The sequence below is a fragment of the Lampris incognitus genome, chromosome 9 (genome assembly GCF_029633865.1).
Source record: "Lampris incognitus isolate fLamInc1 chromosome 9, fLamInc1.hap2, whole genome shotgun sequence".
NCBI lineage: Eukaryota > Metazoa > Chordata > Actinopteri > Lampriformes > Lampridae > Lampris > Lampris incognitus.
The window spans coordinates 62299193-62312964 of record NC_079219.1 but is presented as its reverse complement, the minus strand read 5'-3'; the positions used below and the strand labels follow the sequence as shown (position 1 = coordinate 62312964).

The 13772-nt window shown below is 44.5% G+C and overlaps 1 protein-coding gene across 4 annotated transcripts in view; it reads right to left on the bottom strand.

Annotated features, from left to right (window-relative positions):
- The window catches only part of atp2c1 (ATPase secretory pathway Ca2+ transporting 1), a 174922-nt gene that overhangs the window by 24433 nt on the left and 136717 nt on the right, over positions 1-13772 (bottom strand). For all 4 annotated transcript variants that reach the window (XR_008810681.1, XM_056285570.1, XM_056285571.1 and 1 more), the window contains 3 exons: positions 13442-13492; positions 11602-11768; positions 10158-10226 (listed from right to left, as the gene is read on the bottom strand). Coding sequence is in view for 3 of the 4 variants with exons in the window: in XM_056285570.1 (XP_056141545.1) it covers positions 10158-10226; positions 11602-11768; positions 13442-13492 (287 nt within the window). In the remaining variant the exon portion in view is untranslated. The remainder of the gene's footprint in view (positions 1-10157; positions 10227-11601; positions 11769-13441; positions 13493-13772) is intronic.

Genomic DNA, 13772 nt, shown 5'->3' with positions numbered 1-13772 from the left:
GACCCAGAGGAAGTGCTGTTCACAGATGGCTGTTGCTACAGACATCCCACTGAGGGACTGAAGGCAGCATATGCAGTGGTAAGACAAACAGATAAAGGGTTTAAGGAGGTAGTGACAGGGAGAGTAATAGGAAAAGAATCAGCGCAGCTAGCTGAATTACAGGGAATGATAGCAGCATTAGAATGGGCAGAAGGGAAAAAAGTAAACATCTACACAGACTCGGCATACGTGGTAGGAGCAATACAGGTGGAGCTCAGTCAGTGGATCAGAGCAGGATTTTTGACAGCAGCAAAAACCCCAATCAAACATGAGAAAGACATCAAGAGACTGGTAGAAGCCCTAATGAAACCAACAGAGGTAGCAGTAATAAAGTGCAGAGGTCACGACAAAACTGAAACAATGATAGCAAAAGGAAATCAGGAGGCAGACTCCTCAGCTAAAAGGGCAGCAGGTTACACAGCCCAATACATGATGATGCAGGTGGGAAAAACGGTGTATGATTTACTACCTGCCTGCGATGTAAATATGTTAATAAAGGAACAACAGAAAGCCTCTCCTCAAGAGTTCACAGTTTGGAAAGAGAGAGGGGCAACGGAATCCAAAGGAGTGTGGAGGTCGCCGGACGGCCGACCTGTGTTACCCCCAGGATGGACGGCTTCCGTGTTACAGGAGGCACACGGGCTGACACATTGTGGAAAGGCACAGATGCAGAGACATCTGACCCATTGGTGGCATCCATTTTTGCCCGCAATGATTGTGAACCATATCAGGGAATGTAAAATATGTACAGAATACAATATCAGGGCTACAGTGAAGCCACACGAGGGAAAATTTCCTTTGCCAAAAATGCCAGGTCAAGAAATCATAATTGATTACACTGACATGTTGGAAAGGGTAAATGGGTATAGGTACCTCTTGGTCGCCGTGGATGCATACACTGGCTGGCCAGAAGCAGTACCTGCTAAAAAGGAAGATGCCAAAACGGTAATCAAATTCCTAATCAACCAATACATACCAACGCATGGGTTTCCAAAAAGAATCAGGTCAGATAATGGCACACATTTTAAGAACAAAGACCTGCAGGCAGTAGAAGTGGCCCTGGGACTGAAACATGCGTTTGGAACAGTGTATCACCCCCAATCACAGGGAAAGGTAGAGAGAATGAATCAGTCCATTAAAGGAAAGATAGGAAAAGTGTGTGCTCAAACAAAAATGAGTTGGGTGGATGCCCTACCCCTAGCTCTAATGTCAATTAGGAGCTCAGTAAACTCCATCACAGGTTTCACGCCATATGAGTTGACAACAGGGCAGCAGTTCCCGGCACCGGGAGCTGGAATCCCAACCACGGAAAAGGAAAGAGATCTGCTGAAGTACAAACCTTACTATGACCAACTAACAGCTTTGGTGTCAGCTTTCTCAAAACAGGTTGCAGCAGCAGAGGGGAACCTAGAGGGACAGACACCGCCCATCACGGACTGGGTTCTACTGAAGGTGATCAAGAGGAAGTGGTCGGAGCCAAGGTGGACAGGGCCATACAAAGTGGTTGAGAGGACATCACACGCGGTCCGACTACAGGGCAAAGGAGACAGCTGGTACCACTGGAGCCAGTGTGCAGCAGCGGATTCACCCGCTAGGACACGGGAACAGATAAGAAACACCACAGTTGACTCTGAATAGGTGTAAAGACACGAGCCACTATCTGTGGCGACAGTTATTATAGCTATCACTTTTGGATAAGATTTATAGTAACCGGCTTTGCATATACTCAGGCAAGCCACAATATACTCAAGATTGGAATGAAGAATTTTGCCAGTTGCGAAAAGAATGTTCTGATGTTACCATAGAGAGCAAAAGCTCTCCCAGAAAAGGTTTTTTCTAGGATACAAGGAGCTGATAACCAGAACACAAGAAGGTTTTGCTTGCTAAGAATTTTTGATATATGTTGATTAAGATGTTTGAGGGAACGGGAAAACCCCACCAAGCCAAATGGTGGTGGTTGGGAGTGTGCGGGATCATTTCTATAGTAATAGTTACTCCAGTATTGATGTGGGAATCAGCCATCAGAGACAGACACAGTTCAAAACAGAATGGTCCTCGACATGTTATTAGCTGAAAAAGGGGGTGTTTGCTCTATGTTTGACGATGAATGCTGCACGTTCATCCCCAACAACACTGCTCCAGACAGCTCGGTAACCAGAGCCCTAGAAGGACTTAGGACCCTGTCAGAGGAGCTGCATGACCACTCAGGTATAAACGACCCACTGGGAAGAATTTTTGAACAGTGGTTTGGGAAGTGGAAAGGTGTGATGGTGTCTGTGTTTCTGTCCCTGGTAGGCATGATGACTGCACTTGTGTTGTGTGGATGCTGTTGTATCCCCTGTATCAGATCTCTGTTTGAAAGGTTGATCGTCACTGCCATCGAAAAGAAGAGTCCCTCATCGATCTATCAGATGGCGCGAGTCAAGACGGAGACGGTGGCTCTGATGGAGCACGGAGGGTGTGAAGAACTGGGCAGTGACACAGAGGCTGAATGTGATGTTTGAATCCGATTGGTTGGTTGGTCTCATTTATATGAGACCAAAAAGGGGGACTTGTAGATAAATGTAATGGTGTGACGTTTAATAATGATGATTACAACGTATTAATTGGAATAAGGGATATAAGGATATATTAATCATTGGGAAAACACATGCATGAGAAACAGGGCTTGTTACAAGGACAGGAGGGTCTATAGTGGCAGTGGAAAAGTACTGAGTATGTTAGCAGACAGAGGGTCGCAGAGTAAATTAGGTGTGAGGGTCACTGACCTTAAATAAGGTTAGCGACTCTGAATAATAAGGGGGCAATAAGGATGTTGTGGTAAAGGGGGAGTAGAGACAAGATGTCTGTCTCCATGGAGGGTGTGAGGGTCGCTGACATAGGGTTGGCGACTCTGAATGGGAAAGGGGGACACTGGAAGTGTTGTGGTCAGGGGGGAGTGGAGACGAAATGTGCTGTGATTTGTGGTTTCAGAGATAGGAACAGGATTTTACGACGGCAGCTACGACGGCAGCTGCAACACAGATGGAGAAGAAGATTACCTGGAGTCCGGATATCAGTGAGGCGGAAACGGAGTCAGATGAACGGACCAATCAGAAAGAAGATCACACATCCATATTCAGTCAACACTTTGTATAGTATAAAGACTGGGTCAGGGAAAGGAGAGGGAGTCAGACTTCGTGAACTGACACAATCTGCTGTTTGTCAGGGATAGGAAGATCTAGACCCAGAGCTCTGTATGCTTTATCCATTTACTGCTAAATAAAACGGATGGTTTTGAGACCGAACATCTTCTCCTATTGCTTTATCAACAAACACGCAGGACTACGCTCTCACATAGATGAAGATGAGTTGGTAGAGTGAGCTGAAGTCCAACACTAGCCATTTCCACCTTCGCTCAAAGTTCAATTTGCACAGCGCTGGACAACTCAGCCACTTTCTTGTTACTTTGCAGTTCGTTTTCCATATTAAATCTCTTGGCAGACTTTCTTTCAAAAAGACTTTAATGATGAACTTTTTAGGCAGAGAACTTAGACCAGGACTTGGGAATTTAGGACCAGCACAAAGTATCAACGGGGGCCGCCTACCTTACACAATAGGCTAATTGCCTAATAATAATAATATGTGCTTCTCAAAAAACTAAAGGTTTGTGGAGGTGCTAAACCAAAAACATGAATCAAAGATGAACATCAAAGGATGTAAGGTAACACTCACCAAATGGTAAAAAAAAATAACAGAGGCAGTCCTCTATTTCACCATTTTATTGTTTGGCATCAATCATTAAGGTTTCTGAAGAAGACCACCCGGCCAAGTTATTGACTGATGCCAAACAATGAAATGGTAAAATAGAGAATTGTCTCTTTTTTCTCATTTGATGAGTGCTACCTTAGATCCTTTGATGTTCTTCTTTAATAATAATAATAATAATAGCCTAATTATAAAAGAGGCCTAATAACAAATAACAATTACAGGCATAATACTATCAATAGTAACACTGATAATAGGCTATTAATAACAAAATGCTTCTAGTAAAAGCTTGGCTGAAAAAGGGTTGGTCTATGGCAGAAGCCCCCCAGAAAAGGCATGGTCTAAAACAAAAATCTCCAAGGCCTAACTAGCCTAACCTTAAGGCTTTTTTCTTCTTCAAAAAAGCAAAATGAGTAGTCCTAGCCCATTAGGCTACTCAACAAAGAGGGGCTAAAACCTCTACTCAGCCTATCTGAAAATGTGATGGCTTACAGCCCTCCAATATGATTCCAAATCTCTGTGACCAGCATCCAGTTGACCCTTGAGCCACAGGAGACGGGCCTCCAACCTCCTCCACTTGGGCTTCCGCCTTGGGGGAGCATCTCCTCGCTCCGCCATCTCCAGCCTTTCCTCTGCCAGGGTTTGCTGGTCCTTAATGTGGCGCAGAAACATCCAAAGGGATGGGTGGCGCACTTGGACCACATCATTTAGAGTGCGATGATAAGCTACAAAAACAAAAACAAGAGGTTAATCATGTAAACTGTTACAGAAATGTGAATATGCTGAACATGTTGACAGTGGCTTGATAAACATGAATGCATAATACAGCTTTAGGAGTGTAGGCCTTTGTGTGATGTAGACCTCCAAAAATTATGCTGGATTGTGTTAAACTGATTTTTAAAATGAAAGTTAAACACATAGCCTATGGTGAATTCCACAGCTAATTGATGGAAACAATGTAGATTCATCAAGCTTTAAGAGTATCCAAAGCAATGGTTGACTGTGAGTCCTACACCGATGCTATATTATTTTTTTAAATAATGATACAAATAATCGACTAAAAACAGTATAGCCTAATTTACACAACCATAATCATACAATTGGCCTACATTATCATAGCCTGCACGCTTCTGTGGTGTCGCATGAAAATGTTAAGCGTGTTATGGGCTACACATCAAAAAGAAAGTCTGTTCGCTGATTATTCAATAAATCAGAAAATAAGTCTTAGTCACTTACACTCAACGTGGTTGTTGGTCCTTTGCTCCATGTTGCGTGCGTAGACCTTCCACACTGGATGTGGGAATAGGGCTCCATCGTGGATGTATGTGTTCCCGACATACTGCAGGAAGTCATGCAGCTCTGGATGGTCCCGCTGGACGCGCCTCGTGTCTGGGTGGTGAACGAGCAGGGCGAAGTTGCCTTGAACTGTGTCCAGTGGTAGGTGGCCGAGTGCCATCACCTTGCGGATGACTGCTGCCAACTGAAGGTCATCCCGGAATGCAGTAGTCAGTCCAAGTCTTTGCACCCTCTTCCACAGAGCTTGACTGAAATGGAGGTAGCATCCACTCACTTGTGCCCTTGGAAGTTCTGTTTCCAGCGCATTGATAAGCGCCTGTTCAAAGTCGCATATGACCTTTTGAGGTGCCCAGTGGTGCTGCGTAATCCTCCTGGTTTCCCGTTTGATGCAATCGAGCACCTGCCGGTAGTGCCCAATTGTGCGCTGGCCCATCAGCGCATGCACAAGAGGGATAACGAAGCCATGCATGTTTCCAAGTACTGTAAAAACTTGGCTGAAGGGGCGGGGGCACGTTCTGAACGTTGCATCCATATATATGGTTCCACAGCCTCGCAGCTTCCTGATGTTTCCCTCTGTGGCAAACACAGCGATAGCCCACTCGTTGTCTTGGTGCAGGAGGAACTGTTCCCTGTCCCATGTTTCAGCCCATGCACCTTCGATGACGACATCCTCAAGTGTAGCTGGAATCGGGGGCGTGACTGCTGCGCGTGCTCTGGCCATAACAGTCCTTACAGACTGGAATCCTTGTGGCGGTGGTCTGTCGCCGCCACCTTGGATTTGACGTTGCCGATACTGCAGGACCCTTTGCGCATTATAGATCCTTCTGATTGGGACTGTTGGCTCCCTCACAACTTCTGCAATCACCCCCTGTCGGAATTCTGCACGGTGCACCATTTCTCCGTCAGGGGGATGCACGTGTTCCCCAACATCGTGCACAATAATGTTAGCATCCACGTCCTCCACTTCAAATCTATTTGTGATCAGTGGCACTCTACAGTTCCACCTCCAGCACCTCCATCTAATGGTGTCTTGATTGGTGCGGTGCTTCTGATATCTGAAGTTCTCATGTACCAACACTTTGCCCCCTCGATCACCATCCATAACTATCGCCATTGTTTGTCTTCTTGTAGGCTAGTAAGCACATGACAGTGAGTCCACGAGTTATCACCGATAACAACCGATTGTTGCAAATTGTTGCAAGTTGGCAGGCGGTTTAGACATTGGTGAATTTTGATCATGTGGTTTAGAACGCCAGGAAACTTGCGTGCAGATGACCACACATCCACGACAAGTTTTAAATATTTCCAAACTCGAAATCATGTGTGCATTTGGCTATTTATAAATTATTTTTCGAGCAATATGTGTTTTGTGATTCAGCTTTAGCGTTGTTGATTAGCCTTTCATTCATATTTTGTCAAATTGGCCTATTCATTAGCCTAGGCCTATGTCCCATTATTTCTGTAGCATACAGCATCTTAGAATCTTAAGAGACCAGGCAGATATTGTTATTATTTTGTTATTACCATGCTATATTAGCCTACTTTATAATTATAAATATTTCAATTATCCAATTTTTAGCATTTCTAATATAAGGCTATATTGTTATTATTATTATCATCATCATCATCATCATTATTATTATTATAAGGCTATTATTATTATTATTATTGTCATTATTATTATGTTATTATTATTATTATTATTATTATTATCATTACAATTATGATGCTTAAAGGGCCTTACTGAGCAGATGGTTTCTATCTAATATCTGTCAGATGCTTTTCCCAATAAGCTGGTGTGGTTATGATGGGAACGACGGCTTTCTAGCGAACATAGAAGAGGTGGGTCGGAATTGGCCTATTGTCGATATCAGCTAGCTTTCGCAGGAGTCTATCCCTGGTACAATGCACTAGACCTCTGGGAGATGGACTGCTGAGAACGGAACACAACACCTATCCTCAGCTCCCAGCACTTCTCGCACAATGTGCTACTCATACGCTGAGTTGGTGGGACCCGGGATCAAACTCACAACCTTGCGATCCATAGGCGAGAGCTCTACTGACTGAGCTACGCCCGGGTACAATTGCCCAAGGAGCATAGGCTTACTATATTACATTCAGACACAGACGAGCCAGCTCACCTACTCGGCGAGGCGCATTTTCCTCGATAAGTGACACATTTCACGCATAAATATCAGAGAACTACCGGGGTGGGTTATGCGCCCAAATATAGGCTATAGCCTAATAAGTTGAAATTGGTTTAGTGTCGAAAGTTTCCACATACTTTAGCCAACCTGGACTTTGTGAATTCGTTTTTGTGATATAAAAATAGAAATCGTATGATTCATTGTCTTCTTAATAATCTGCCCTAAATAATGCATTATTGAAAATGCACTTTTTGCGCCAAACAGCGTCAAACCTGCTGACCGGGGAACATAGGACCTTTCTTTATAAAAAGGGTCCTATGTTCCCTATGTTCCCCTGCACATACAAAACGGGGAACATAGGACCCTTTTGGGGAAAAGTGGGGAATATAGGGCCCTCTGTATACAAAAAGGTCTGATATTCCCCGGTCTCATACAAAGCGGGGAACATAGGACCCGGGGACTATAGGACCCGGGGACTATAGGGAGGACCCCGTCATTTCTCTCTCTCTGAATGAAGTTTTCTCCTTTCTCTTTTTCTGTGTTTGAATGGTGTCATGTGAGTCTCTCTTGCGTGCATGTGCAGTCGGTTCTCCTCCCAGGTCTCCGTGGTGATGGTGGCCGCCATTTGGATGCTGCCTGCCCTTCTTCTCCTCACATAAATTTTCTTTTATTACATGATGATGCTGGTCGCGTGGCTTGGATCCTGGACTGTTCCGTTGGCATGTGGACACTGCTTGGCATCCTGTGCATCATGTTCTTCATAAATGTTATGTCCATTAGAATTCTGTTATTCTCTTTCAATGTTGTTTTATGTAAATTGCGTGAACACAACATCCCTTGCACGCTGTCCGCCTTGGGAGAGAGATCCCTCCTCTGTTGCTCTCCCTGAGGGTTGTTCCTTATCCGATGAGAGGGTCTAAGGACAGGATGTTGTGTTGCTGTTAAGCCCACTGAGGCAAATTTGTAATTTGTGATATTGGGCTATACAAATAAAATTGATTTGATTTGATCTGATCTATGTGACTGCTTCAGTCTCACCTGACTGCAGGTGTCCCCACCCTTATAAACAATACAGTGACTGTAGGTGTCCCCACCTTTATAAACAATACAGTGACTGCAGGTGTCGCCACCCTTATAAACAATACAGTGACTGCAGGTATCCCACCCTTATAAACAATACAGTGACTGGAGGTGTCCCCACCCTTATAAACAATACAGTGACTGCAGGTGTCCCCACCCTTATAAACAATACAGTGACTGCAGGTACCCCACCCTTATAAACAATACAGTGACTGCAGGTATCCCACCCTTATAAACAATACAGTGACTGCAGGTACCCCCAACCTTATAAACAATACAGTGACTGCAGGTATCCCACCCTTATAAACAATAGTGACTGCAGGTACCCCCACCCTTATAAACAATACAGTGGCATTATGACCCAAACCAATGACCAGTTTCATATGCACATATGGTGTGACCATTAACTAGTTACAGTGGCCATGTGTACTATTCACAGAGGGTTGGGGAATGTTTGCAATCACAGCATTGTAAGATGGTGACAGATGTACTCTTAGCCCCCCCCCCCCACACACACACACACACAGTTCAGGGATGGTCATTCCCTCTTCACATAGATGGCCTCTTTGACTCCCCATTCAAACCAGCGTTCCTTCCTATCAAGGATGGTCACATCCTCATCCCTGAAAGAGTGGCCATTGGTCTGTAGATGGTGTAGACTGTCGAGTCCTTGTTTGTAGATGGTGTAGACTGTGAAGTCCTGGCCTGTAGATGGTGTAGACTGTGGAGTCCTGGTCTGATGTGTTAGCTCTCCTGTGTTGTGTCATCCTCTTGGCCAGCATCTGTTTAGTTTCCCCAATGTACAAGTCACAGCAATCCTCCTGGCACCTAACAGCTACACTATATTGCTCTGTTTGTGCCAGGGGACCCGACCCTTGGGGTGGACCAACTTCCTGCACAGCGTGTTTTGGGGTTTGAAAGCAACTGAGACACAGTGTTTGGAAAATATTTGTCACCATCTTACAATGCTGTGATTGCAACTATTCCCCAACCCTCTGTGAATAGTACATCTGGCTACTGTAACTCTAGTTAATGGTCACACCATATGTGCATATGAAACTGGTGGTTGGTTTGGGTCATTATGCCACTGTATTGTTTATAAGGGTGGGGACACCTGCAGCTACTGTATTGTTTATAAGGGTGGGGACACCTGCAGCTACTGTATTGTTTATAAGGGTGGGGACACCTGCAGTCACTGTATTGTTTATAAGGGTGGGGACACCTGCAGTCACTGTATTGTTTATAAGGGTGGGGACAGCTGCAGTCAGTTGAGACTGAAAAGGTCACTTATGCCCCTTTTCCATTACATGGTACCAGCTCAACTTGACTGGACTCGCAGAGTGTCATTTTCCATCACCGTAACAGTGCCCCTCAGTGTAGCTGGTCTGCCCCGATTTTGTTACCTGCTCCAGTTTTTTTGGAACCTCGACAAAGGTGGTACCAGAGAGGCGGTAACACTTACCAAAATGCCGGTACTTTCCTGTAATGGAAAATGAAAAAGTCGAGTCGAGTCGAGCCGGTACCATGTAGTGGAAAAGGGGCATTAGATGATGATGAAATGCATCTGTCAGTAAACGCTGTGTCCAGATGACGTGATTTTACCTCCTGTGATTCTCTCACCTGGATTACTGAGCATGCATCAAGACACTTTAACCCAGTCTCTAGTTTTACCACATTTTACAAAGTTCCATATTAGCAGTTTTGTGCTCTGAAGTTGAGGGGGAACTATTATCTTGATGGAGATAGAGACGTCGACCTAAGCACAACGAAACACAAACATTACAACAACAGGGCCACAGTTTGAGGTACAAGCAGACTCGGGTTTCCAGAGCTATTTAAGAAACTCACGTGCTCAGTTGGAAGCGCACAAAGTTTTTGATGTTGTTGTAAATCCCCTTTCCTTCTTCAATGGCCGACCTGAAAGACCAGAGCAGAACACGAGACAGGTTCTCCCATTAAACCCCCTGACATGTCTAACAAAGCTAGATACACAGATTAGAAAACCTATACATGACTGATAAAAATCAACGTTTGAAATTTTCAATATTCCATAAAAACACATCTGCTTAACTTGAGCAGACTTTGATATGGCTGAATGTGTGCACAATCTATTGTTGCCATGTACTAGAAGAGTTGTTGTCCCTGTACCATGCACCTTAATCTTGACTGTTAAACCCTACGTTGACAACATTTCTCTCTATCAGCAAGACATTTTTATGACATGAATGTTGATTTTCACCATTAGCTTAAAACTTAAAAACCTGGGGGCTACAAGTGTACACTCCTGTAGTTTTAAACAAACCAATCTGTCCCTAAAATGTTGGTTTCATCTCTGCAAAGGGACTGATGTGAAATAGATCCCCTGCATGAGTGTACACACATGGTTCCAGCACCTTCTGTGAGCTAACTTCTGTGACTTTCATGACTAAGGACAGAAATCTTCATTTCTGATTCATAAATGTTACACGGACCTCCCTACAGACACAACTGACCGTGTCTGCGGGTGGGAAGCCAGATGTGGATATGTCTCCGAGTCACTGCACTAGCGCCTCCTCTGGTCAGTCGGGGCGCCTGTTCAGGGAGGAGGGGAAACTGGGGGGAATAGCGTGATCCTCCCACGCACTACCTCCCCCTGGTGAAACTCCTCACTGTCAGGTGAAAAGAAGCGGCTGGTGACTCCACACGTATCGGAGGAAGCATGTGGTAGTCTGCAGCCCTCCCTGGATCAGCAGAGAGGGTGGAGCAGCGACCGGGACGGCTCGGAAAATAGGGTAATTGGCCAAGTACAATTGGGGAGAAAAGGGGCCGGGGCCCCCCCAAAAAAAATTCATAGTAGAACAGCCAACCGGCCCTGTGATGGCCTGGTGGCCTGTCCAGGGTGTCTCCCCACCTGCCACCCAATGACTGCTGGGATAGGCTCCAGCATCCCCACAACCCTGAAAGCAGGATAAGTGGTTTGAATAATTGATGGATTATTATAGCAGATTGGAGATCATTTTATTTGACTTTGAGAAGCCTATGTCATGTCTTCACTCGCAACAACTACCACATAGAGCTTGTCCAGTCAAGAAGATTGAGCATTTATCCTGTCCTACCAGCAGCCAAACTTTTTTGTGTTGTCCCTTTTTCTCTGAAAAAAAATTTTTTTTTCAATACTTCAGGGGAAATGTATCATTACCTACGTCACTTTGAGGCCTGGGATTAACAATTTTCTAACGTGGAGTTTTCAAGGTTTTTCCTAAGGACCACAGGGAGCCTATTAAATGAGAGGAACGATTAGTAGTCTACCCACATGATGGTTTGGAAGTCATCATCTACCAGGATCATGTCTGCTGCCTCCTTGCAGACATCTGTTCCGGTTTGACCCATGGCCACGCCGATGTCTGCCGCTTTCAGTGCCACAGCATCATTCACCCCGTCCCCTGTCATCGCAACCACTGCACCAAGGTTCTGAAGAGACTGCAGGGACGTTTACATTAGATTAGATTACAGTAGATTAGATTACATTACATTAGATTACATTACATTAGATTGTTTTGTTAGCCACGACCAAGGCCGGTGGAATTTGTTTTCAGTACAACATGTTAAACTCTGCATTATAATACAGCCATGAACAATAACAGACACTCCACATATTATCAAGAACAATAGTTACACAATAGCAGAAACAAACATATTACACACAACAATCAGGTGAAAGGTAGTATGCCTGCCAGTGGTGTGTGAGGAGGGACTATAGGGAGGAATTCAGAGTCCTGATAGCTAGGGGGAAAAAACTGAAGTGTTTAGTCTTAGTGGACAGTGACCTGTAGCGCCTCCCTGAAGGAAGGAGCTGGAGGAGGTGATGAACAGAATGTGAGGCGTCGGAGATGATCTTCTTTGCTCACTTTACAGTCCAGTGAATATGAGTATGTAGTCAGTCCAGTGTACAGTACAGTCCGGTTAGTATGTAGAGATTCAACTGAGGGGAGTTGTCTATGATTTTGGATGCCTTGTTGACAATCCGCTGCAGTTTTTTCCATGTTTGACTGTCCAAGCCGTCTTACCATACTGTAATGCTGTAATACTATAATGCTGTAATACTGTAATACTGTAATTCTATAATACTGTAATACTGTAACACTATAATACTGTAATATTATAATACTGTAACACTATAATACTGTAATACTGTAAACTATAATACTGTAATACTATAATACTGTAATAGAAGATGTTATGATGGACTTGATAATGGCTGCGTAAAACAGAACGAGCAGTTAATGTTTGAGCCAGTATTTTTTAAGCTGGTTAAGAAAGTAAAGTGGTTGTTGAGCTTTTACAATAATGTGTTCAGTGTTAATTCTCCACTTCAGGTTGTTGCTGATGGATGTTCCAAGGAATTTAAGAGTCGGTGGTGGTGATGGGGCCTCCGTTCATTTGTATGGGTGTTTTGGGATTCGGCATGCATCGGAAGTCAATAATGAGTTCTTGGTTTTTGGCTGTAAAGCTGAAGGTTGTTGTTTGCACACCAAGTGGCAGCTTGGTGTACTGCAGGGTGGCACTGGGTTTCATCATTGTTGGAGATGAGGCCTACAATGGTTGTGCCGTCTGCGTATTTTATTAATTTCACAGAACTGTCCGTGGATGTAAGGTGGGTGGTGTAAAGTGAGAAGAGCCAGGAGGTGAGAACACAGCCCTGAGGAGCACCTGTACTGACGGTAAGAGGGTGCAAGGTTAGGTTATTAACCTTCACCCTCTGTGGCATGTTCCACAGGAAGCTCTGAATCCAGTGGCATATGGCTGGGTCAAAGTTCATACCCAAGAGTATGGTAAAGAGTTTGAGTGGGTTGATGGAGTCGAAGGCGGAACTAAAGTCTATGAACAGGATGCGTGCGTAGGTGTTTGGTGATTCCAGGTGTTGCAGGGCATGGTGCAGGGCTAGGCTAACTGCATCCTAAACAGACCAGTTGGCCCTGCTGCTTTCCTAACAAGACAGTACACACCTTTAGGAGGTGTCAGTGGGAACTGAGACCCTAACCCTGGCAATGTTAGTGCCTTACTCTAACCGCTGCGCTACACAGGGAATGGAACCCCTAACCCCGGTAGTATTAGTGCCCTGCTGCTTTGGCTGCATTGTAAACACCACCCACCTTGACAATTTTGAGTTTGTGTCTGGGAGAGGCTCGATAAAACACAACTATCTGTGGAGAGAAAAGCAGAAACATGTCATGTAATCCCAGCACTGAGTGGATCACAGCTGAACAGCCAGATGAAATTCATAACCATACAAAAACATGAGCAATAGAAAAACAGAATTCAGAAATTGAGTGCTGCATTGTGAAGTTGGTATTGTTGTGTCTCTGAATCAGAGACACAACAATATTATTATCAGAGACTCTGATACAAACAAAGCAGGTAGACTATTAGTCTAAACAGCTCTCAAAAAGACTACTTGGAATAAAGGACGTGGAGTGAGTGATA